The 24,779-nt window shown below is 50.4% G+C and overlaps 1 protein-coding gene across 1 annotated transcript; it reads left to right on the top strand.

The window, feature by feature from the left end:
• The first annotated feature begins 242 nt into the window (after positions 1 to 242).
• On the top strand, positions 243 to 24,263 carry ONECUT1 (one cut homeobox 1). Its single transcript, XM_050309688.1, has 2 exons — positions 243 to 1,668; positions 16,383 to 24,263. Exons 1-2 carry the CDS (start codon positions 588 to 590, stop codon positions 16,673 to 16,675), a joined length of 1,374 nt encoding a protein of 457 aa, XP_050165645.1. The 5' UTR covers positions 243 to 587; the 3' UTR covers positions 16,676 to 24,263.
• The last annotated feature ends 516 nt before the right edge of the window (positions 24,264 to 24,779 follow it).

Below are 24,779 nucleotides of genomic sequence, written 5' to 3' on the forward strand. Positions count from 1 at the left end.
CGTGAGGGCTGCGGGGGCTGCGGGGCCCGCCCGGCCCGTGCGGGGCAGCGGCACCACCGGCGCTGGGCGCCGCCGCGCGCGGCCCGCGCGCTTAAAAGGGGCGGTGACGTCACGGGGGCGGTGCCGGGCGGCGCGCAGGCGCGGTGCGGGCGGCGGCGGCGCTGCAGCTGCAGGAGCGGAGCGGGAGCGCGGCCGCACAGAGAGCCATGGCCGGGGATGGCGAGGGACGCGGACACACACCCGCCGCGGCCGCGGCTGCGGGGCCCGGCCTGAGGGAGCGGCGGCCCTAGGACCGGCCCGGCGGCGCCAGCCAGCAGCGGGGGAGGGGGGGGGGAAAAACAACCAAAAACCAAAAAAAAAAAAAAAACCAAATAAATACGTTGCCACGAAATTTAAAAAAAAAAAAAAATAATAATAAAAAGGGAAAGCCAGCCAGCCCGACAACAGCAGCAGCAGCAGCACCGCCACCAGCCCGCAGCGCCTGCCTGCCCGCCCGCCCGCGGGAGCCACCGGCCGCCGCCAAGAGCTCCGGGACGCCCCGCCGCCCACCAGATAGATGTGCGGTCCCGCCGCCCGCACGGCCGACGATGAACGCGCAGCTGGCGATGGAGAACATCGGCGATCTGCACGGGGTGAGCCATGAGCCGGTGCCCGCCGCCGCCGACCTGATGAGCGGCAGCCCGCACCACCGGAGCGCGGTGGCCCACCGCGGCAGCCACCTGCCGGCCCACCCGCGCTCCATGGGCATGGCGTCCATCCTCGACGGCGGCGACTACCACCACCACCACCGGCCGCCCGAGCACGCGCTGACGGGCCCCCTGCACCCCACCATGACCATGGCCTGCGAGACACCCCCCGGCATGAGCATGAGCAGCACCTACACCACGTTAACCCCTCTGCAGCCTCTACCTCCCATCTCGACGGTCTCGGACAAGTTTCCTCACCACCACCACCACCATCACCACCACCACCATCCCCACCAGCGGATTCCGGGCAACGTGAGCGGCAGCTTCACGCTCATGCGGGACGAGAGGGGTCTGGCGTCTATGAACAATCTCTACACCCCCTACCACAAGGATGTTACCGGCATGGGGCAGAGCCTCTCTCCGTTGTCTGGATCGGGCCTGGGGAGCATCCACAACTCCCAGCAAGGGCTGCCCCACTATGCTCACCCCAGTGCCACCATGCCCGCCGAGAAAATGCTCACCCCAAATGGATTTGAAGCCCACCACCCTGCCATGTTAGCCAGGCATGGCGACCAACACCTCACCCCCACCTCCGCTGGCATGGTGCCTATCAACGGGATCCCACACCATCCTCATGCCCACTTAAATGCCCAGAGCCACGGGCAGATCCTTGGCTCTGCCAGGGAGCAAAACCCTTCTGTAACTGGTTCGCAGGTCAACACTGGAAGTAATTCAGGGCAAATGGAAGAAATCAATACCAAAGAAGTAGCTCAGAGGATCACCACCGAGCTCAAACGGTACAGCATCCCCCAGGCTATCTTCGCCCAGAGGGTGCTGTGCCGCTCTCAAGGGACGCTCTCAGACCTGCTGAGGAACCCCAAGCCCTGGAGCAAGCTCAAATCCGGCCGGGAGACCTTCCGCAGGATGTGGAAGTGGCTCCAGGAGCCGGAGTTTCAGCGGATGTCTGCTCTGCGGCTTGCAGGTGAGCCCGCTGCGGGGTGGTCGGGGCACAGCGGCGGCGTCGGGGCCCCGGGCCTGGGCAGGCCGCCCCAGTCCCTGCCTGTCCCTGAAGAGCAGCCCCGACCCCCTCTTCCGCCGCTCCGTTTCTGTCCTCTCCCCGCTCCCTCTCCCGGCTCCGCGCACCGGCACTGTCCGGTTCCTGCACGCCGTGCTCCCGCCTGGCAGACAAAGCCGAGCTGAGGCTCGGGCTGCGCACTGCGGCGTCCCCGCTCTGCCCGTTCTCCGGCCGGGGCGCACCCGCCGCCGATAATGGGGCGCCGCCGAAAGCCGCACCGGCGGGAGCGCTGCCCGGAGCGCGGAGGGCGAGGCGGAAATGCTTGAATTGGCGGCTGAACCGGGCCGCACCGGGCCCACGGACGGGGTGCGGGGAAGCCCCGATAATGCCCCTCCAAGAGGAGTCGTTCGATGTGTCTGCTTTGTGTCAGGGGAGGTGGGCTCCGGTCGCAGCGGCTGGCGGGGCTCGGGGCCAGCGTCCCGCTCGGGTTGGGTGAGCTGGGACAGGGGTTTCGCACGAACGAGTCGAGCCCGGCGGGTGAGCGCTGGCTGAGAACCGCTGTTGGTTAAAATCGTTAGATTTTTTAACTAATTCTTTTCAACTGGTTGTAATTATCATTAGGCCGCGGCGTTTGAGTTTCGCGTGGATGTCTCTGCGTGAGACGAGCCGTCCGTGTCGCGGCTTCGCTGCTCCAGAGCCTCACCCCGCTCTCGGCACTTGCTGCCCGGTGTAGTTCCGAGCTGGTCCCGTATTCTCTGCTCGGACATGGCCGTCCCGGTCCGTGCCTGTGCTCCGCCGTCCCAAACCCGCCCGTCTGCGCTCCCGGTGCAGAGCCCGCGTTTAATATACCGTGAGTGAGGGTTTGTTAATTAAGTGATAGGTCTCCATTAATTTGTCCCTGGAGAACGTGAGACAGTCAATCCGAGTTGGAGCCGAGGTCACTGATCCATTTCACAGACAAAAATAAGGGAAGGGCCAAATCTTTCTCCTTTCAAAAACACAACTGGTGTTGTGCTTTCGACTACCACGACGGTGGGAATTCGGAACCATTTCCCGAGCGTGCGAGGATGCGGCTGGGCCACCAGCGTGCTCCGTGCCTATTTTCAGCTAACCTCCTCGTTCCTGAAACCTAAAGCAGAGCTAGTAAGGGCCCGGGGCAGGGTCAGCCTCCCCGGTGCCCGCCGGTGGGAGGACGTTGCTCTCTTCGGCTTCCACTCCTGCGAGTCAGTTTGAAAGGTCTGAGCTCTCAGAAAATGCCCTTTCCGCCTTCCCTTCCTCAGCAGCCACCCCACCAGGAGAAAACCCTCATCTTGCTGGTGCTACCCCGGAGAGGAGGATGAAGTTTGTGTTTCCAATATCCCCGTAACGATTGCTAAGGCGAACTTTCTTCGATTTGGAGTGTATTTTTACGACAATTCGGTCGACCTGAATCTCATTTGCATAGATCGATACTGGAAACAACCCCTCGCTTTGGAGCCTGCTGGCATCCCTTCCCTGGCGCTGCCAGCCGGGAAGCATTGCCAGCCCCAGCTGTTGCAGCGCCGGGCAGGAGGGAGGTGGCCGTGCTCTGCCCAGCTGCCGGGTCCGGAGGGTCCCATTGTTCGCTTCTGCCCCCAAACCGCCCCTTCCTCCAGCCACCTCGGCATAAACGGATCCCGGTAATCCCGTTAGAGAGACAAAGCCTCATTATTCCGCCTTCCCTTTCCGATGAAACCCGAAAGCTGGCACCTTGCAGAAACGGCTTCCCCGGGGCGAAACGGGGCTCGCAGCCCGGGTGGGGGAGGGAAAGGACGCTCGCAGCAGGGCCCCGCAGGGCTGTCCCCGCGTACCGGGGGCTCCGCGGCCTCGCCCGGCGCTGCCCGCCCGGGCGCAGGCAGCACGTGGGCATTTGCATAACGCTGCGTCCCAGCCAATGGGAGCGGCCCCGGAGCCCCCCGCCCCGCCCCTCCCCGCGCAGCCTGCGCGCCCCCGCGCTGCCGGAGATCCGCTATATGTAAATGCATAAAGTATCGATTTATTTTTCGTACAGGTTTTAAATGTGCGATGATCTTACTAAATGGTAAAAAAAAAAAAAGTCTGCCCCGATTGATATTGATGTATGAACATCAAAAAATAACATAAATTACTGCAGCCAGCGCAAATTAAATTTCACTGTCCAAATTATAACTCACTCCAGGGCGTTTAGAGAATTATCAGGTAGATAAATAACCCAGAGCCGCCTTCATTTCTTCCTTTTCTGATTTCCTGCAGACAACAACCGGGAGGCAGTGCGGGGGATGGAGCCTGCTTATTTTAGGCCTCGCGGTCTCGCCTAGCACTTTATCTTGAGTATTTGCCCCTTCCAGCCATCCCTGGGGGATTCCTACCTCCCAGATTACAGAAGCTCCGACAAATAGAGGAAAAATTGGTAGTTACATGGAAGCAGGATTGAGGTCTTGACACTTCCTGGGCTGTCTCTTGAAATGTAAGCAGAACTGCTAATTGCAAAGCTGACCTCTTCCAGCCTCCATCTTATTCATCCCATCTCCCTTCTCTTCTCTGTTCTCTTTTCCTTTGTCTGTCCCACTCTCTCTCTCTCTCCTATCACTGAATATTTATCTATTTGACCATTTCTCTGTTAGTCTTCCCTCCCTCCCTCTGCTTTCACTGACATTTGGAAGGGCTGTGAAAGGGCGCCGAAAAAAATAAATACAAATAAAAGAAAAAGTACATCACTTGTGCAACCTGCTGGGATATAAGGGTGAATTTATTTCAGGTTATTTTTGTATGTGTGTGAGAGAGAGGAAACCAGAGGGGATAAAGAAGGGAAAAAACCGAGTCGTCTTGTTCAGGAAAAATAATTTGCTTTGAGCCATTTATTGTTAGAACCGCGTCTGCCCGCCGGCCCCACACGGGCTGCCCGCAGATCGGGAGGGAAAGCAGCGGCCAGGGAGAAACGCGGCAAAGACACGTTTCGGGAACGGACGAGAGGGGTATAAGGGACCCCACGGCTCCATAGGATCTGCTGCAGGGGGTGGCCGCTTTGCTGAGATGAGACCTCTGAGGGAGCTCGTCCGGAAGGGCCCCTCCGTAGCGGGTCCCCACGGAGGGTGGGTGTCAGCGAGAAAGGGGCCATGGGGGACCCACGCTCAGGCGGGGACTGGTCCGTTCCTCCAAAGCTGCTCCATCTTTGCCCGCGACCTGACTGGTATTTTTCGTCGTTGCACCTCCTTTCCTCCTATCCTTTCTCCCTCCCGATGTGAATCCCGACTAAGCTGAAGCCTTGGGAAGCCGGCGAGAAATTCTCACCAAATTAACTGTAAAGAAATCGATGGAATAATCAGAGCGTTTTCCACATTAAGTATGAAATCTAATGACGCCGTTTGCACCTCTCGCCCGCCGCCGCCCCCGAGCTCTCCGGGAAGGTCGGGGCCGCCCCGGCCCCTGTGGCCTCATTAGGGGCTGTTTAATATTTACCCGGCGGGGACTTTGCATAAACGTATTTGCATCAGGGAGGCGGAGGGCATCGACCGGGGCCTTCACTGGCGACACTCTGAGCGCGCCCGGGGCCCGGGGGACAGACACTGCCCCTCCTGGCCCTGCGGACCGCTCGGACGCCGCGGGGACGGCCCGAGCACCTCGAGCCGAGCCTGGCCCCGCACACCCTGAGCGGTGACAGCGGCAGCTCCGCCGCTGCCGGAGCGGTTTTGTGCCGAGGAAAGGTGCCCCGTCCCGGTGAGATCGGAGGGCAGGAGAACAGTCCCCATGCTGTCCCCGGGCATGACCCGACGTCGTGCCCGCCGCCGCAGCACCCGGTGCGCACTCAGGGGAGTCTGGGACGCACTTGTTTGCTGGCCGTGTCCTTCGGCGGGATTGATTTACAGCCGCGTTTGCCCTTCGTTAATGTTTGCCCAGCGGGAGGAGGAGGAGCGGGGCCGGGCGAGCCGCGTTCCTCCGCACTGGGCCGGGCCCGCCCTGAGCCCTTTCCCGCGCAGCCCCCGCCCCCGCAGCGCGGCTCGGCCCCTGCTTGTTTGTTCGTTCGTGCATTCGTTCGTTTGTTTGTTTGTTTTAATTACCCGCCGCGTGGTGGGGCGGCACCAGGGGGCCGTGTCCCGCTCCCACCCTCGCTGCCGTTTAGATGAAACAGGCTCAAGGCAGGGCCGCTCCCGCCCGTGGGCACCGCCGGGGCCGCCCCGGGGGTCACACAGCCGAGCTGTGGGCGTGATGCCCGCCCCGACCGGCCGGGGCCACCTCGTCCCCCGCAGCCCTCGATCGTCGCCCCTCTGTTCCCGGGGCCTCTGCGCCATCTACTGACCGCCGGCGGGCGGAAGCGGCCCCGCCGGACCGGGCACCCCTCCTGCACCGGGCGGCGGCGTTGGCTCCCCGGGCCGGGAGGCGATGGGTCCGGGCAGCGCTGCGGGCGGAGGGCCCGCTGTGGGCCACGTCCGCGAGTTCCCCGGGAGCGCGGCCCGGCCTGGCTTCAGCACCGCGGACAGCGATCTCCGGCATGGACCGGCCGCGCTCCGGACCGGCTCCGCCTCCGCCCCGGCGGCCCCGCTCCTGGGCGAGCCTCGAGCGGGCCGCGGCCAGGCCAGCCCCCTCTCCCAGTTCATGGACGGGGCCGCCCGCAGCCCGGGCGCAGGTGCTTGGTGAGCTGCCCCGCGGCTGCCGGCCCCGACGGGGAGCAACATCGCCTCGATTATGCGCAGCGGCAGCCGGCAGTTAGTGCCGCGGGGCGCAAAGCACTGAGCGGGCGGGCTGCCCGCGGGGGCGGCCGCGCTGCGGCGGTGGGGGCGGCTGGAGGGGATCTGTTTGGGGATGGGTCCCTTCGAACGGGTGCGTGGCCAGAGGAGAAGCGAGCTCCCCCCAGCACGGTAGTTTGCAAGACAGAGGGGTAGGGATGCCCCAGGAGGAGAGGAGGGGTGCGTGGCGCAAGGACTGTGCCCGCCGCAGGTGCCACCGGTGGGGGATCACGGGCGCTGCCAGTGCTGCAGCTGGGTGCTGGCGTGCGCGGTCTGCATTTTACACAGCCGGAAAGGAGCGCGATAGTCGGATTGAAACAAAATCATATGGAAAGCCGCAGGCCAGGTATGCGTCTGGGTTTGCCTGTACCTGGCACTAAACCACAGGTGTAGCCGAAGGGTTCGCATAAGCTCCACACAAGGGACAAGTTAGTTTCGAGTGAGTCCTAAGGTGGCTGAAGCGCAGGAGCTGTTGCTGATTTGCTGGTGACTTTCACCTGAAGACTACAGGCATCGAGGGTAGTTTTTCCTGAGGACTGAGCGGGACTCAGCGTGGCAGTGTGTCGGGTGCTTCCATGGTCAAATCGATAAACGCTGATTCTCGTTTCAAACATAAATCTATCTGGATTAATCATACACGGACAGAGACGTGACCGATTCTTTCGGACTCTCTTTGGAAATGCAGCTGACTTGAGCCGTTTTGCTTAAGAAGAAGTCAGTTTTATGATGCTGAAAGATTAATTTATAGCAACAATTTATTAGCTCAACAGTAGTTTTCATTTTTTCCCATTTTAGGGCGATAGGAAGTCTCAGTGGTGACATTTTCTGTACAGCCTAAACGGCAATTAAAGCACGATGGATGGATGCTGTTCCTCTGGTGTCCGCGGCAGCACCGCGAGCTGCTGCGGGATGCGGAGCGGGGCTCTGGCGTGTGCGGGTGCTGACTGGTAGAGCTAGAAATGCTGCAGCTTCAGATAGCGGAAAGTATTAAATCAGATGGTGCGGGGCACTCTTCCTTAGTTCTTGGGTGCAGAAGCCGCTGAAGTGAGCCCGCGCTCAGATATTGGATATTTTGGGATACAGAAGAATGCAAACGTTGTCGCATGCATTACAAACCTGTCGGTAAGAGGGGACCTACAGGTGGTGCAGTTAATGAGGGCGGGTTTCCCGCAGGCCCCTTTCCAACCCATTTCCGGCACAGGCTGCCATACGGCTGCCCCGATGCCCCCCAAAACGGATGAACTCCTTTATGTCATCATTGACACATTTATTTTTCATTGGAGACATATTTCGTTATTTTGAATATATTGGAATTAACCGAGGACTTAAAAACTGGGGAAGCGGGAGCCGGCAGTCAGGTCCTTAGGAACGGAACCAGGGAAGAAGCCCAGGTTTTTCACTATGTTCAACCCTCAGTGTTCCAGTGAAGGTTTTGCAACAGACTTGCAATCGCTCAGAAACTCCGTTTTCGGCGGCTGCAGCAGAGCCCCGGGCTGAGACCACGGGAAGGGACAGAATAACCCAACTTGACGCCGAGCCCTCTCCCGGGCGCCTCGGAGGCCCGCGGGCAAATTCAGTCCCTCGGAGCCGGTGTCCGCGCCCAGGTCCGTCCCACGAACCCGCGCAGGCGGGAGATGGGCGGGCGGGGCTGCGGGGGCTCCCGGGGAGGGGCGGGGCGGGGCAGCCGCTCCCTGACGGTGCTGGGAGGTGTGAGGCGGCGCGGAGCGGGCTGAGGAGCGGAGCGGGCAGGTGCAGGGCGGACGGGGCGGACGGGGCGGACGGCATGTTCCAGCTTGGGATGTGCGGAGCGGAACGCTGCGGAGCGGCTGGCGCTCTCCGGCGGGGCGGCGTGGAGCGGTGCGGCACGGAGCGGCACGGAGCGGCACGGAGCGGCACGGAGCGGCACGGAGCGGCAGCGTGGCTGCAGAGCGCTCGGTGCGGGGCGATGCAGACCTCGCGGCGCGGGGCGGGAGCCCACGGTGCGGAGCCTACGGCGCGGTGCGGAGCGCACAGTGCGATGCGATGCGATACGATGGGGTGCGGTGCAATGCAGTGCGGAGCCCACGGTGCGGTGAGATGAGGTGCGAAGCCCGTGGCGCGGTGCGATGCGGTGCACTGCGCAGCCCACGGCGCGGAGTGGAGCGGTGGGGCGCGGGGCAGTGCGGTGCGACGCGGAGCGCACGGAGCGGTGAGGCGCGGAGCGATGCGGTGCGGAGCGCATGGGATTGAGCGGTGCGGAGCGCACGGAGCGGTGCGATGGGATGCGGCGTGGCGCGGTGCGATGCGCAGCAGAGCGCACGGAGCGGTTCGGTGCGGTGCAGAGCGCACAGTGCGGTGCGCGTCGCCTCCCGCGGGCGGCGGGGAGCGGGGGCCATCCAGCGGCCGGGGGCTGCTTGTGCCGCTGCGGCGTGGCATGGGAGGGGGGGCGGACCCGGCTGACGCGATTAAAATATTGATGTAGTCGCAAAAATCGTTCATTAAGGCAATTTAATCTTTGCTATTAAATGTCCTTTCAATTCATTTGGGGTAATTAAGATGCAGTTTAAGTGATTAAATTCTAATTACTTATGCTAGACAAAGAAATATTTGTCACAGTAATATGGTTAACTAAAGACCCAGCTAAAGAAATTTAACATTTACTTCAAATGATACCGCAGGAAAATCGGGTGCTTTGCCTTGATTGATCCACTTAGCAACATATTCTATAACAGTGATCTCAGCTTGCTGAAGTGGTTACAGATCCATCAACACCAAGTTTGTGTAAACCCCCCAATCCCCCAATGCTGAGTCAGCGCTCCTCAGTCAGACTGACTTCATTATTCCAGGGGCAGCAAATTAAGGTCACTCATTTTAATACAGTGCACAGGAGTGAGATGTTTGCCATTCTGGCTCAGCTGGGATCTGTATGTTGGCAGGCTGATGTCATTCTGTGAGCTTCTCATATAGGAACATGTGTTCATCTCTCTTTATGTTATGAAACAACAAGAGTATTCCCTGGATTTGATGGCAGAGAACTGAGGCACAAATCAAAAGATCTCTGAGTATATGGAAACACCTGTATTTATGCCTGTCTTACTAGGCATAAATACAACTCACTAGAGAAACAAGTGCAAAATGCTGAATGATGCTGGGGTAAAAAGAAATAATTTCCTGTGGGCTCAGACATTTCAGAATAGACAATATTCTCTTGAGTTGGAAGGGGAAAACAATCAGTTGGGAAGGAACCAGTGACCTGTGTCACCCATGTGGGCTTTCATCACTGAAAGGGTGGGAAAGGCCTTATCCCATGGTGGGCTCAAGCTTTTGGGAATGCTCTTTGAAGCATCAAAGCTGTTTGCTACCTGCTACAGCAGGAGCACATGGCCACAAATTGCCCCTGTGTGTGGAGACTGTCTCCTGCAGCACCTTTCCAGAGGGATTCCATTTTCCAAATACCTTTGAAAGCCCCGAGGCAGTGACAAGAAGGATGGGGCAGTGCAGGGGACCACCAAATGGTGACGTATCAGAGTGAATGTCACTCAGCAGCTGCAGTTATTCATTCAGGTCAAACAGATTTGCTTGGATTTAGTTCATGTGGTGACATCTACCCTCATCTACCTGTCATTTGTGTGTCTCTCTGCACACTCCAGAGGTGTCATTCACATGATAAGAATGGAACTTAGCACACTTGATTACATATTATTGCCACCATGAATTTACCATAAACTTTTGGCTACTTGTTCCACTGAGCTGTTGTAGCCAGTGTGATTAGGGCTATCTTTGGTGGCCAAAGTCCTTAAGCAGTTTCAGCCTCCTATGGAAATACTGGTGCCTTTTCCACCTGAAGTTAGAACCTCCTTCAGAAGAATATTCTCCATGATACCCTCTAGTTTGTACCAGTGAAGAATTTTCCCTCTCTAAAAATGTTATTGGATATTGTGTGATGTTTCAAAACTGGAAGCAGATGATTTAGAGATTCCTGTGTAGACACAGTTCAGACTGTAGCTGAGTCAAGTCTCAGCCTTTATAGACCTGATACAGGATATATTAGAAAATACACATATGGAGAGACTTCTAGAAGAGCTTTTTATGTTTTTGAGACAGTCCTGTACACATGAAGTTTGGATAACTAAAAAACTAGGTTTTGCAAGAGAAGGGAGAAAAGATGATCATCACAAAACTTCTGAAAACTCTCTCAAGTCAGCCTAAAATATGTCTCCTTGTCTCTACTATGGCACATGTAGAAATGCAGGGCTTTTGTTGACAATTCTTTGAGCTGGACTGCATCATTTCTTGATGTTTTCCCACTCACAGAAAGGATGACTGCTCTGAACCCACAGTGATGAAGCTGTTGGCTTGTAAGCTCCCCATTGCTTTCAAGGAACCTCATACTGGAGTCTTTGAGAGAAGGATAAAGCAGTTGGTTTTTTATTCCTGCCTGTCTGAAGCAAGTATAATGCTCATGAAGACTAAGGGTGAGATAGTCCTCAAAGCTAAAGGAGTCAAGGGAGGGTGGTGGTGAAGACCCCAGAGCTCTGTGTTGAGTTTACCTTCTGATGTGAAGCAACCAGAAAGTGCATCCTCAGGAAGACAGATCTGAGACTACAGTCATTCTCTTTGTCCCCCAAAATGAACATTTCAGCAACAGAATGTTTTCCTACAGACTCCTCCTGCCCACAGTGTCCAGCTCAACCTTCCAACCACAGCACTAATTGGTGTCAAACAGCGTGAAATGTGATGGAAATTAGCATGGTGTGAACCTGCTCACAGGGAGCTGAACCAAGACCACTGCATCATCTCATACAGGGCACTCGATGGCCATCAAGTAATAATGGCTTGTGGTCAGCAGTGACCTAGGCCAGAGCTGGAAATGTGGCCCCTCACCTCAGGGTGAAAGGTCCTGTATCCCTTGCTGGTGGCCAGCACACGTCTCCTCTCCATGTCAACAGGCTCTGAATTCGGCATGGCTGGAGACATTATTGTGCAGGTGTCCAGACTTTGCTGGTCTGGACCCACTCTGTGTGCAAACAGAGGGGAAAAGGGCTCCCTGAAAGCAGAGACCCACCGTGGGAATTGGCTTCCTCCTTCACAGGGTGAGACTCATGCTAAGGTACCAGTGGGGCTCTACCCTTCCCTTCCAAAAGCAGCTGTGATGCCATGCTGTGGTGCACTCAGGCAGGCACACTCCCCTCCTGTTGTGCTGCATCCCTGCTCCTCTTCCAGCCACTCTGTACAGACAAAAACCCAACCCTGGCCATTGTGTGCACCTGTCCTGGAGCTGCAGGAACTGCTGCGGGCAGCTGGTGAGCACTGTGACCCCTGGAGTGCCTGTCGGTGTGCCTGTAAGGGCACAGCTCTGCCAGTGCCAGGTCTGAAACCACTCAAATCCACCTTTTTCCTCACTGTCTGCATGCTCAGTGGTGGCACCATGGTGGGCCACCCCCTGAGCAATGCCTCTCACAGGGAGAGTTGCCCTCTGCCATCAACACTAGCCACAGGGCTTGGAGCAGGGTTTGCCCGAGTAGAATTTTCTCTTGTTGTTTCCCCTGCTCCAGTGCCAGTTTTCCAGAAAAGCAGCCAGCAGAACTTGTGGCGATACTTTATTACATGCCCAAACCAAACCAGCAGATATCAGTTTTATTGAGAGTATTACCAGTTTCATTCTTTGCTTCTGGTTTTCAGGAAGGAAAACTTGTGTTTGCCAGAAACAGCTAGGCACACATGTACACACCAAGTGCTCCTGAAAATTGATTTATGGTAATCAGGGGGTTTGCCTCAGATTTTAAAAAAATCCACCCTCTAGGGAGGAAAGACTAGATGAAGTGTCAGGGTTAACACCTGAGCTTACTGTAATCTTGACTTTTAGACTGACTGAACAGTGTAGTTCACATCACAGGTGGGCAAAATATCCTCTTCACTGTCTCAACTTAAAGATGCAATTAGTGCATTTTCATAGGGGACACAATTCTGATCACACCTCTAGCAGAGCAGGACTGATCCCACTGTGCTGCACACAGCCAGGTGCTGCAGAAGACCATCAGTAAACTGCAGAGGTGAGATCACAAATCTGCACCAGGCACAGGCAGCTGGGCCTCAATGAGATGTACAGACCTTACAAGGTTTGGCAAGTTTACTTGACCAAATCCCTCGGGTGACTTAGAAGGAACAAAGGGAGACAAAAATAGATTGATGGACTGTGTCAGGAGAATTGCGAGTGTCAAAAATTTCTGTTGCTCAGGGCAGAGGAAGATGGAAGTGACTGGAAGAGGCCAGAGTTCAGCAGTGGATTTATAAGGCTACTTCTGGCACTGATAATATTACATTGTCATATCTGCACATGTGTTGCCAGAGTCAGGGTGACTTTATCCTCTACTTTGCTTTTTTCCTAACAAGATTTTCATAAAGGCATTTTCAAAAGGCATCACATGGAGCGTTGCTCAGGCAGGGCAGCCCAGGGACAAAGCAGGGCTGTCTGCAGCAGGGAGCGAGGGCAGCCTGCAAGCAGGTGTTGCTGTGGGAGAGGTGCACCCCTCTGGGGAGCACAGCACCCCACAAAGCACCTGAATTCAGTGTCTGTGCTGTGGGAGGGGGTCTGTTCACAGTGCTCAGGGAAGGGGCAATAGAAGGACATCAATGCAAATTACTGCTATTATCTTCTCCTACATGAAGTAAAACCGAGATGAAGTATGTGATAAAGTGTTGTGAAGACAAGCTCTGGTGCTTTTCCAAAAATTGTTTCAGTTGATGTCTCTGGAGCCTGCCCTCAGCAGACACCCTCTCTGGCATGAGGGGAGGACCTGGACAGAGCAGGCATAGCTGCTGTGCCTGAATGTGACCTGGCTCAGGCTGCTGTCAGTGGGCTGGATGGCCCCAGTTTGTCCACCCTCGCAGTGTGAGCTGGCTGGTCTCTGTGCCCGCTCTGGATACACTCTCACGTTGGAGCAGATTTTATCCCATGGTGTACATTTGTTCTCTGGCAAGCTGAAAGCTACAATTTATTATTAAAATTGATTGGCTCCAGTGCAGGGAAAACGATTGCAAGGAAACCCTATTACGGTTTTTCATTATCGCCATTATTTATTTTTAAGTGCTATTAATATTCCTGAGTCTGGACAAGGCAAAAGATGAGAGGTGGTATCCACCCCTGCTGCTCTCAACCCAAGGCCTGGCAGTGCTGTCTGCAAGGGCTCTTGGAACAACTGAGCATATTGGAAAGTTTTTGCCCTCAATCTGCCTCTTGCAAATGCTAATGGGAATAGAGCTGAGAAGTAAAAGACTTTTGCATTGCCTGAAAATTATCCAGATACCAAAGGTGTTCCCAGTCTCCCCGAGGTGGAATAGAGCTCTGCAAGCAGTGCTGGGCAGGGACGGCTGCAGCATGTGGCTCAGCAGGCACCAAGGGGGTGGGAGGATCAAGGCTAAGCTGGGCTCTGCTGGGTGTCTGTGCTGGGCAGCCCCAACGTTACCCACTGGGATGGGTGTGTCGTGTCCGGAGAGGACTGAACCCAGGCCATGTGGGTCTCTGTGTCTCAGATACAGTCCCACATTGCAACTGAGCCGGTCTCTCTCTCTCTAAACCAATGCATCATTGGTCCTGAACATGAAGTAGAATTGCTCCAACTTGGATGGGAAGACAAGAACTGGCTTATTTCAGAGGCTAAGCCAGAGTGTATCTCCAGCTGTTCCCACCAGCAGTGAACCAAGCCTGAGGAAACCAACAATCCAACATGACAGTCTCTTAAAAAAATAAAGCTCACTCTGGTCTGCAGTAGGAAGGGGTGGCTTGCAGCTTTTATGGGGAGCACCATGGGAACCTCAATGCTCCCTTTCTGATGGGCTTGAGAAAACTGAAATTTTATTCACAAAATACTAAAATGGGCTTACTTGTATCATATACTGGATAGGTTTTATTCTTTTTCTCCTCAGCAGTGAGCACTTTTTTCTTACTTCTATGATGTCTCTAGCAGTAATCATGAGGTCTTTGATACAACTGAAGTTGAGAAACAAGGTATATTGTAACTCTTGGGACATTTTCTAAGGAAATAATTGTTCAGAAATAATATATTTCAGGAAGTGAGCACAAGTTCAGGAAGACAATGAGTTATGCAAGCTAGTTTCATAACAGATGGTTGTTTTTTTGTTATTCTGTACTATTTCAGAGAATTCATGTACTAGTTTGTGATTGAAGCCACAGAGGCTCACATGGCTAATTGAGCTAGCTTTGTACCTACTGCTGTGACTGTCATTTGGGATGTGATGATTCAGTCTGAAGGATTGCACAGCACTGACTCAGATCACATTATTTATGCCATTAGGATTTTGTGACAAATTATGATCTGGACAGAGTACCTGGGTGGAAGATGTAATTTGTTTAGTCTTTGAAAAAGGAAGGTGTAAACCAGAATGAGCAGAAATTAAGCACTAGGCTTGTTAGAAGGGGCAGTCAAAGCTGGAGGCTGAGGCTGTTACAGAGCCAAGCTCCTGCAGCTGCTTTCCCCTGGAATCTCTGATTATCAAATTGTTAGAGGTATATAAAAGACTGAGATGCTGTTGGTATCTTCTTTGCTCCTCATTCTTAATATTTGTCAGTAAATGACAGACTATTCTTGCAAAATTATTTTTAACTCTCAATTTGCCGGTGTTCACTTACAGTGGGGATGCAGATTATTTTGGTAGGCACCAATCCCCACCGTGAATTCAGTAGTTTGACTTCAGCAGGGGCTTGCATGCGTGAGGAAACCTGTTTTTAAGCCCAGAAGCTCCACAGTTTTAGAGGTCAGGATGTAACTTCAAAGCATTCTTCAAAGGTTTTCAGATAAAAATAACTCTTGAAGATATGAGTTTGGCATCCCAGTCTATTTGATTGATGTGTCATTGCTTATGAAAGAACGTGTAGCTGGAATATATATTGTTAGGGAGCTCTTCAAAAGCTTCTCCTCAAAGGGGGCTGAGCCACTGGTGTCTTGGTCCCTTGGTTTCCTTGGGCCAGTAGAAGGAGCCCTTTCAGCTCCTGGATCCTGATCTGAGCAGTTCCTGTTTCTCAAGTACAAAAGGTGGATGAGTACTTTTGCACCTCTCCCTTGAGCAGTTTTGTTACCTAGAGCAGGCTGGCCCTTGGTAACAATAGGATTTATAGGAAGAACCTTTGTAAAGTAATTTGCTGTTTTCATTCCAATAACCATGGAATAGGTGGAGATACTGCACAAAACTCTTCACACGATCAGCACTGGTCTCGACAGAAACCAGGACTAGACAAGCACAGAAATAGAACATTCATATTACCTTCAGAAATACATCTCTCAGTTGTTATTAGAGGACATCGTTAGAGAAAAAAAAGGGGAAACAGGCAACTTCAGATACTTCTGAAAGTGAGACAGAGGAGTCTGTCCTCCCAAGGAAGGCAAATTGCAAGCAGCCTTCAATAATTTAGAACAAAGTAACATTCTGAAATGGAAAGGAGGGATGAGAGATGAAATAAGGTGCAATTCTATAAATAAGATTTACTACACCATTGTTTTTCATGTAAAAGTATGTTTGTTTTGTTCAGAATACATCTGGCCTGCAGTACCCTGGTTTCTCACAGTTCTTTATTCCTTAGTCAGCAAAAAGCTACAGAAATGAATTGAAAGAAACTAGTGAAGGTAAAAAATACAGACAAGGTTGACTTTAGAGTTCAGTGAATTTCCACTCTACCTCATAGAGATATTAAATAGTTAAATTCCCAGCACTAGTGGGTGCTTTCAAAATGTAAACTCTCAGTAGTAGAATTTGCTGAGTTTTAACAGACAAAACCAAAGGTATTTTCTAACTTTTATTCCTCATATTTTTTATAGTTTACAATGAGTTAGAAAATTCAGTGTCTCACATCCTCTTCAAATTTGGAAGCTGACATGAATGGTCCTTTTTCCCTAGTTTGTCCTGTGCTGTGTGCCCATGTGCTCCTCTGCCAGCCCTCTCTAACTGTCCTCCCCTTTCTTGCAGCGTGCAAGAGGAAAGAACAAGAGCACGGGAAGGATAGAGGGAATACACCCAAAAAGCCTCGGTTGGTCTTCACTGATGTCCAGCGTCGAACTCTACATGCAATATTCAAGGAAAATAAGCGTCCGTCCAAAGAATTACAAATCACCATTTCCCAGCAGCTCGGGTTGGAGCTGAGCACCGTCAGCAACTTTTTCATGAATGCACGGAGGAGGAGTCTGGATAAGTGGCAAGACGAGGGCAGCTCCAATTCAGGCAACTCATCTTCTTCATCAAGCACTTGTACCAAAGCATGAAGGAATAACCACGAACTAAACCTCGGTGGAAAAGCTTTAAAAATAAATAAATAAATAAATAAATAAAGACAGACCAGGACCTCAAAATAGCAGGTTTATACTTAGAACTATTTGAAAAAAAAATATTTATAAGTCCAAAGAAACCAAAGACTTATTTCACCTGCATTATGACTTTGTTCTAAGACACACACTTTAGTAGGATGACGACTTGCGAAAAAACAGAGAGGAAGAAGAAAGTGAAACGGAGGGAATGAAACAGAATGCAAAGAGAAGAGAAATAGACCACTGGTCTTACACCTTTGCCCATTATCATCTTCACTGTACTTGGCTGTTTAGTGGTTTGGAGCATAGTGATTTCCTGTCATTGAACGGACATCTCTTTGGATACAGCTCTTCATTTCCACAGCAATCGCCATGAAGGTGTATAGTGTATCTGTACTGCGTACACACCGGTGGTTAGGGACTTAGTCAGGGCTGGTCTTCAGAGAGGGCTGTGCCATGGCACAGCTGACAGAGCGTGGAGTCGTCTGAATTCCTTTGAACGGTAGTGTGATTTTTGCTGTTTCACAGTTTGAACTTAAACCGGTGCAATGCCCGGGAACAAGTTCAAACTAGGCAAAGAAATTTTGAATGGTACCTAAACCAGTGCATTCTCTTTGTTTGTTAAGGAATGTTCAGATTTAAAAAAGGAAAACTATTCCATCCATAAAAAAAAAAATCGACTAGCTACCAAAGAACACATTTAATAATTATATTGCAGGTATTTTATTGCAATGATTTTAATATTCCAAAGCTATTTTTACACAAAATACTATGTAGAGTTATAGGTATAAACTAATCTAACTGTATAACACATAAAACTTGTAATCAAGACTGTTATTTGCAATTAGTAAAACCACATTATCGTTTCTTTCCATGATTGGCAAGAAAGAATGTCACCCGAGGAGATCGCACCCCTGGCAGAGCAGAGGTACTGAGGATGGGATGCTGCTTCCGTTGAATTCAGTGGGCCCTTTTGTCACTGACTTCAATGGGAGCAAAAAGAAGGAGCCGCGTGTTCCGGCCGTGCTTGAGGCTGCGGGAGCCGCCGCGCTGCATCCCCAGGCGCTCTCCCAGGCTGGCAGTGCTGCAAGCCCGGCGCGGACCGTGCGCTGTATTTCAGTGTGGCTCAGCTCTGCCATCTAGCCTGCGAACAGGAGACCTGAGGCACTCAGTATGCAAAAATGAAGCGAATTGAGAGATGCAAAACCACAGGGCTCAGTGTCTGATCAATACTCATTGACATTAGTGAGCTTTTTTTTACCTATTGACTTTACTAGGCAAAGGAATAGTAATAGCTTTGAAGGCTTGTGGTCTTTTCCTGTTGAAAACAGTGGTACAACATCAGTTAATGTTGGTGGGAAGAGCTCCAAGAGGAGCTCTAGTAGTGCTTTTGGAAGGAGAAATTGTGATCCCTCTGAAGTCAAGAGCAAAATTCCCATGATACTGAGATACAGCCTGATGTTTTGTGGCTTTGTATCTGTGTGTAGCAGGCTGAGCTTTTGTCCCATGCATTCTTTCTTGCTCATCTATTAGTCAGGATAATGCATGAAATAGTTTAAAGTTTGTAGCTGAAAAGCTTTATAGGCTCTGTTGCTAACAGACTCATAGGAGAAAAATCATCCCATTCCTACTCTGATAAAATTAAAAAGAAAAGCGTGGAACATCTGCGTATTAAATTTTAGTGTAAGGGGAAAATAGACTTTTAAAACCATACATGTGCCTGTTAGATTTCTAACCGGTGTTTTAAATTACTGTAGTAATTACGCTAGGTATATTAAATTCCAAAGTAACCAAATATGCAGTCATAGGCCCAATGCAAGGACTAGAAATAGGTAATCTCAATTACAACCCTTTTTTTTTTTAATTAAAAAAAGAAAAGAAAAAGGAAAATTCAAGGTAAACTAGAATCCAAACACTACTAACTGTAGCAGATACTGGTTTAGGGGATGAAGCCCACTCAAAATACCAGTGACACCAAAGCTGAGCAACTTTGTAGCACCAGTTACTTCCCCAGAGGACAGGGTCTAGTCAAGGTTCAGGATATACAGGTAATTTCCACAAAGTGTTTAGACTACAGATGAAATATCTCTTTATTAAAATAAAGTAAAATAAACCCAAGATTTTTGGTATCGAATATTTCTCCATATTTCAGTATGTTAAACCCACTTTAAGACTGACAAAGCAATAGTCTAGGCAAACGGAATCTGATCTAGGAGTTTTTTGAGTCTCTAGCTTACCTTCAATTTTAGCAAGCTTTCTTTTGAAGTGTTCCATCCCCACGGAGACATTGACATGGAAACATTAGTAAGCTCACCTATAAAGTACCTTATGAATGCAGTCTCACTAGTGCAAGGTTAATAAAGGACAGTGATAACTAACGGTTTAGTTTTTTCCAGCAAACGCTGCTTTGTAACGTACCTATAGTTTAGAAAAGAAAGCCTTATTTATTTAAAACTTGAGAATTTAAAAATGCAGGGAAATTCAAAGTACATTGCCGCATTTTTTAGTATTTTCATTGTATTGTCTTTATAGACTACTTGCTGAAACCAAAGAGAACTTTCATACCAGCATTAAATTTGCACCCAATATGCAATTTCAGGATCTCTGATACACACACATGCAAGCCCCTAAGTAGGACTGTGTATATGTACATGCACACACGGTTTTGTGGGGTGTATGTATGTATACATGTGCACACACATGTCCACACACACTAAAACTGATGCACAAGTTATAGATTTTAAGTGTTTTGGTTTTTTTACATGTCTGTTTAAGTATATATAAACCTTTTGGTTTTCTATAAGCCATTAGGAACAAACCACTCTTCCCATAAGCAATATGCGCCTCATACTCTGAATAGGCAAAGAACACACTTTTCTTTGATTCCTCTCAAAACATGAAGCAAATAACTATGGAACTGGTCATTCTACCTGTAAAGCTGTGTTACCTCTGAGCAGACTGCCCAGCTGCACCGACTGAAGCATGCACAGGTTACCTGGTGCTCCCTGGCTCTGAGTGGTGCCATTACTCAACAGGGCACCCTTGAAGGGGAGCTTCTCCTAATGCTGCGTTTAACATTGCAGAGGAAACCTGTCTCTGTCCTATTAGTGTCAGTCTTTTGGTTCATTTCATTCCTGACTAAATGAAAATCAGTTTCAAATGCAACAAAAAACATCTAAAACTCTGCCAGGAAGGGTTAGGAGAGGGAGCAGAACCTGAAACAGTTTGGGAGCATCAGGAGATGGGGCTTCAGTCAAAGGTGACCCCACGGGCAAGAGGGCATTAGGAACATGCATTCAGCTCACAGGCTGCATCCAAAACTGACCGCAGTGACCCACAAGGGGAGGCTGGCCAAGAGGTGAACTGTCCGCATCCATTCCCATTGTAAATGGCATTATTAGATTTCCAGGAAAACAAAAACAAAAACAAAAACAAAAAGGAAAAAACCAAAAACTAAACAAAAAAATTCCCATTCAGACCGACCCACACCACTCCGTTAGCCCTGCATGGCTTCCCAGGGCCGCAGCCTCCTCTCCTTACTCAGGTAAAGCAAACCCAACCAGAGCGAGCCAGCCAGCAACGGGGCTTTCGCTTGAGAAGTTGCTCCTGCACAACCAGTGCCAGGAGCAAATTCCCGAGCAGCTGAGTGGCCAGGGCTGCCCTGGCATGAGACCAGCCCCAGGGCTGCCCATGGGCACCGTTCTTCTCCCGAGATTTCAGGATAAGGACGTGGTGGTGGTGGGCACTGCCCCAGGGGCTGCTGCTGCCCAGAGGGCTCGGAAACACTGCTGAGCTTATACCAAAGAGTCTTAGGACACCTCTCCTCACCTGAGTTGTAAACAAGACATTTTTACCCCCCAAAACAGTCCTTCTTTCTACTACTCTTCCTCCTATCCTCCTCTTCCTCCTCCTTTGTACATAGGGATGAAAACTATGCATTTAGCAAACAAAGAGAAAGCACTTACCCTTTTCTATCTCACTGCGTTTGGGTGCATTCAAAGGCCCAGGGGCTAATTTTGAGACTTTGCTTAGCCTCCTGGTTTATTATTGTGGTGTGGTTAGCTTTACAATACATTTGGTAACTATTTGCTAAAGACAAAGAAGCAAAAGGTAAGGAATAGCTACTTCCACGTGTTAAAAAAAAAAAGAAAAAAAAAAGAAAAAAAAAGTGTGTAAAGATCTACTATTTATAGTGTGAACCAAAGACGCTACCTCACTTCGATTTCCATTGGTGATTTTAATCACATTGATGATACCAAAGAATACCAAAGATTTTTCATGCACGGCCTTGGTCTGGAAAGGGAACTCATCCTCCTTCTTACCCCCATTCCCCTGATCCCCCCTCCCCACCTTCACTCAGTGTGTAACCTTGTCTTCATTCTTAGTGGTAATGCTAATAACCTTACGAATACTTCTCTTGCTACAACTGCTACTACTGACGATGATAAGGATAATAATAATAATAATAATAATAATAATAAAGCTCTAGGCAAACATGTTGCAAACTTTGTAAACTCATAGGACGAGTGCCTTGCTTGAACCAAAGTGTTAAACCGCTGTTGACCTCTTTATCTCTCACCTTATACTCTTTGAATACCTCAGCCTGTTAGAAAGGCCACTAATGAAAAAAAGGAATAATTCTTCACCGTGGTGCTTTTTGCCGTGCAACCATGCAATGAAACTTTCTTTGATACCAAAGGAAAATGATTTTTTCCACTTTCTTGCTGACAAACCAAAGGTTCCCTCTTCTTTCCCCCAAAGCAGCTTGAGTCCCTCAGCCCAGACAGGCCGTGCATCGCTTTTACCAATTCCTCCAAATACCTCATAGTAATAAATCTTTAGGGTTATGTTGTATAGAGAGTCTATGTGATAAGGCAGAACTTACTAGTTTGATAATTGTTAAGGTTACTTAAAAAAAAAGCTTTATAATTCTTATTTATTTTGTAGGGGTTGTTTTGTTTGTATATTCCTTTTATATTGTTTGGTTTGGGTTTGGGTTTCTTCTTTTTTCCTTTTTTTTGGGGCAGAACTTCTCTGTTATACTCAAGGAAGATCTTATTCCTGGGAATGTTTCAAAGTGGGTAAAGATCGCTGTTTGCAATGAATGCAAGAAAGGGAAACATGGCTTTGATTACTTTTGTTTCAACTAGGATGCTTTGTGTTTGCTAGTTGATGTTCTTTTCACAGGGTAAAAAAAAAAAATATTCTCTGCTGTGATAAATGGTTCCTATTTTTTCTCTATAATGTGCTGTGACTTTTAATTTAATTACATTTTGTATACACTTATTTAATCACTGCTTTAATTTATGACTATGTAGTTTTAAAAAAAAAAATTTGTATATAGTAGATTCAAAAATGGCCAAAGCTTTATGTTACAATCTTTTCATTCTTGATGCCGAGATGAACTGAAGGAGAGTGCTTCTCTTGACTGCAGGGTGTATCTTCAGCCTTGTCTTGGCATGCACTTCCACCTGTGTTACAAACACTGCCAGGTTACCCCCTCCAGGCCTCCCTTCCCCCCAACTTGTACATGCCAAAATGAGTGTTTCAAGGTAGTACTTTCGTCACTTAGAAAGCAGAAAGGCATTATTAGTGTGTTTTTCCTTTAATTTATTTGTCTTTTTTCTAGAAAGGTTGCTTTGTGGGTGAGACCCACACATCCAAAGAATTTAAAAGTCGTTTAATGTTTAAAAAGCACTGGCATTTGTGAGAGATTTTGCTGAGTTTTTGTTTTCCTTCGCCATTCGCACGGGTAGTGCAAGCAAGCGGCGGGCGCAGGCCTTGGGAGAAAAGCTGACTTGACTCTGGAATCCTTGCTACGGGAAGGCCTTTGCGGCGGGCGATGGGATGGTGCGGGCTTGGAGAGCTCTCCAGGGCTGGGGCCACCCGTGGGACACCACCGGGCCACCTGCTCTCCAGCCAGGGCCCGCAGGGGACGGGACAGGGTCCATGGGGTGCAGCTGAGTCCCCCAAGAAGTTGAAGCTTCATCCAGGTAGAGCTGTGGTGCCTCGGGGGCAGGTGAGCACAGGGGGACCTGTGCTGTGTCCCTCCCAGGGGCCCAGGCACAGCCCCTGCCCCGGTGCCCCCACAACTCAAGGGGCGACAAGGCGGTTTTGAGTCGAAAAGCAAAAAGAAAAGGGTAATGACAATGGTAATTCTGCAAAGCTAATGATGATGGCATCATGGCACAGAGAATAGGATGCCACTTGCCTGTGTTTTATTTTGCATAAAGAATAGGTTCTGTTTCAGATGAGTGTTGTGTACTGACACAGTTTGTGATGGCTGTAAATATTTCCTTTCCCGTGCAGTAGGTGAACCCCAGGTGTACCTCATTTTCCTTTGAGGGGATAGTGAAGGGGTTGAGGGAGGGAAGGACAAGGGCAGGGTCTAAGCTTTTGGTCAGAAGTTACACTTTCTAGGTACATTTTTTATACTTCAAGTATTGAAATGGGGCAATAAAGACGCTCTGAAATGCAGGATCATTAAATGGTCTGTTGTTGTGCATTGGCTCAGTGTCTGCTTTTAATACAGGAGCTAATGCTGTGCAATGAGTTATGCTTCATGTGGAGGGGGAGGCAAAGTATTAGTCTGCGAATCCAGCATGAGCCATCGAGCCCTGGACAAACTGTGCTTAGGGAGCCGCGGTTTCCTGTCCTGTTCCGGTAGTTTGGTATTTCACGGAATGTTCTGCATTTACTGCATCCTCACTGTGGGGTCGCGTTAGTTTTGCAGCCTGAACTGAACAACAGGGAATGTAGGGTACAGCCTCGTCTTTGACTCGCTCGGGTCTGCGCACCCCCGCCCGCAGCCCGGGACCCCCGGGACCCCCCGGAACCCCCGCCCGGCGCGCCCTCCCCCGGCTCCCGCCGCAGGGGGAGGCGACAGAGACAATCACAGGTCCCAGCTCCGTAGGGGTAGGAAATCTTCCCAGAGCAAGCGGGAGTTCTTCCAGAGCAACGGAACAAAACCAAAAAAAAAAAAAAAAAAAAAAAAAGGAAAAAAAAAAAAAAGAAAGGAAAAAAACCCATAACAAAAACAAAGCGAAGATTTTGCTAAAGCCCTTTGCTGCCATCTTTAGTTCGCCCATTAGGAAGCAGCAGTAGTTTATGCGTTGCATCTGCATTTCAGACTAAGTGATTATTGTACCTAATTACAGTTGATTGCTGATATTTCCTCACTCTCTCTTAGTCAAGCGCTTCTTCTGTATTTTTGTGTGTAGCGATGACGAGTGCAGTGCGCTAGGCATTGCCCTGGGTTGGGTATGAGTATCTCCTGTACTGCGTTAAGATTTCCTTAAGTTACTTTTTTTAAGCTTTGCTACTGTTCTCACTTTATGCCGTGCAATATCATCTGCTGTGTTTGCTAAGCAAAAAGAAAAAAAAAAAAAAAAAAAAAGAGAAAAAGGAAAAAAAAAAGAAAAAAGCAAGTGATGATGTCATCATGCTTTTCAGTGTTACAATGTTTCAGCGTTACAATGTTTCAGCGTTTATGTAGTCACAAAAATGTAGTAAATAAAAGGTTGGATTTTCCAGCACTTTAAATTTAGACATTTCTTTGCCTTCTTTTGTTTCTCCGTGTGCAGCCACCAGGCACTGGGCTGAGACAAGGGCAGCCCCAGCTCTCCCATGGGATGGGCAGCATTTGGTGGAGTCATGGGAGGGACATCCGTGGAGGGGGAACACTAAAGGGCTCTTCAGGCTTCACAGCACTGTGTCTTCTTCCTTCCATCTGTGCTGAGGTCTGCAGCCCCCAGCAAGCACCATGTGCTCCCCAGCCCGTCCATCCCATCCCGGCATGGCGGGCTCTGGGGAGACAAGCACCAAGTGTCTGAGGGGCGAGCACGGTTCATACCAGATGCATTTCTCTAATTGAGGGAAAAAAACATTAAGAAAATAGGTGAAGCAAATAATCTTGGTTTCCTTTATATCATCTAAGGGTATGGATGTCACCAAACTAATTCACAGAGGTGTTTCCTTCTGTGTGATGGAGTCCACCCCAGGCCCGCAGGATCAATATTTAATTGTTTAAAGGGATATTGTATTCCTTTCCTGTCACTGTTGT

The sequence above is a fragment of the Myiozetetes cayanensis genome, unplaced genomic scaffold (genome assembly GCF_022539395.1).
Source record: "Myiozetetes cayanensis isolate MyiCay16 unplaced genomic scaffold, myiCay2020 scf14, whole genome shotgun sequence".
Classification (NCBI taxonomy): domain Eukaryota; kingdom Metazoa; phylum Chordata; class Aves; order Passeriformes; family Tyrannidae; genus Myiozetetes; species Myiozetetes cayanensis.

Bases quoted from the DNA above. Each gene is read 5' to 3' on its own strand.
- ONECUT1 (XM_050309688.1), top strand. From the start codon at position 588: ATGAACGCGCAGCTGGCGATGGAGAACATCGGCGATCTGCACGGGGTG. The intron at 1,669-16,382 runs GTGAGCCCGCTG...CCTTTCTTGCAG, and splicing joins GTCTGCTCTGCGGCTTGCAG to CGTGCAAGAGGAAAGAACAA.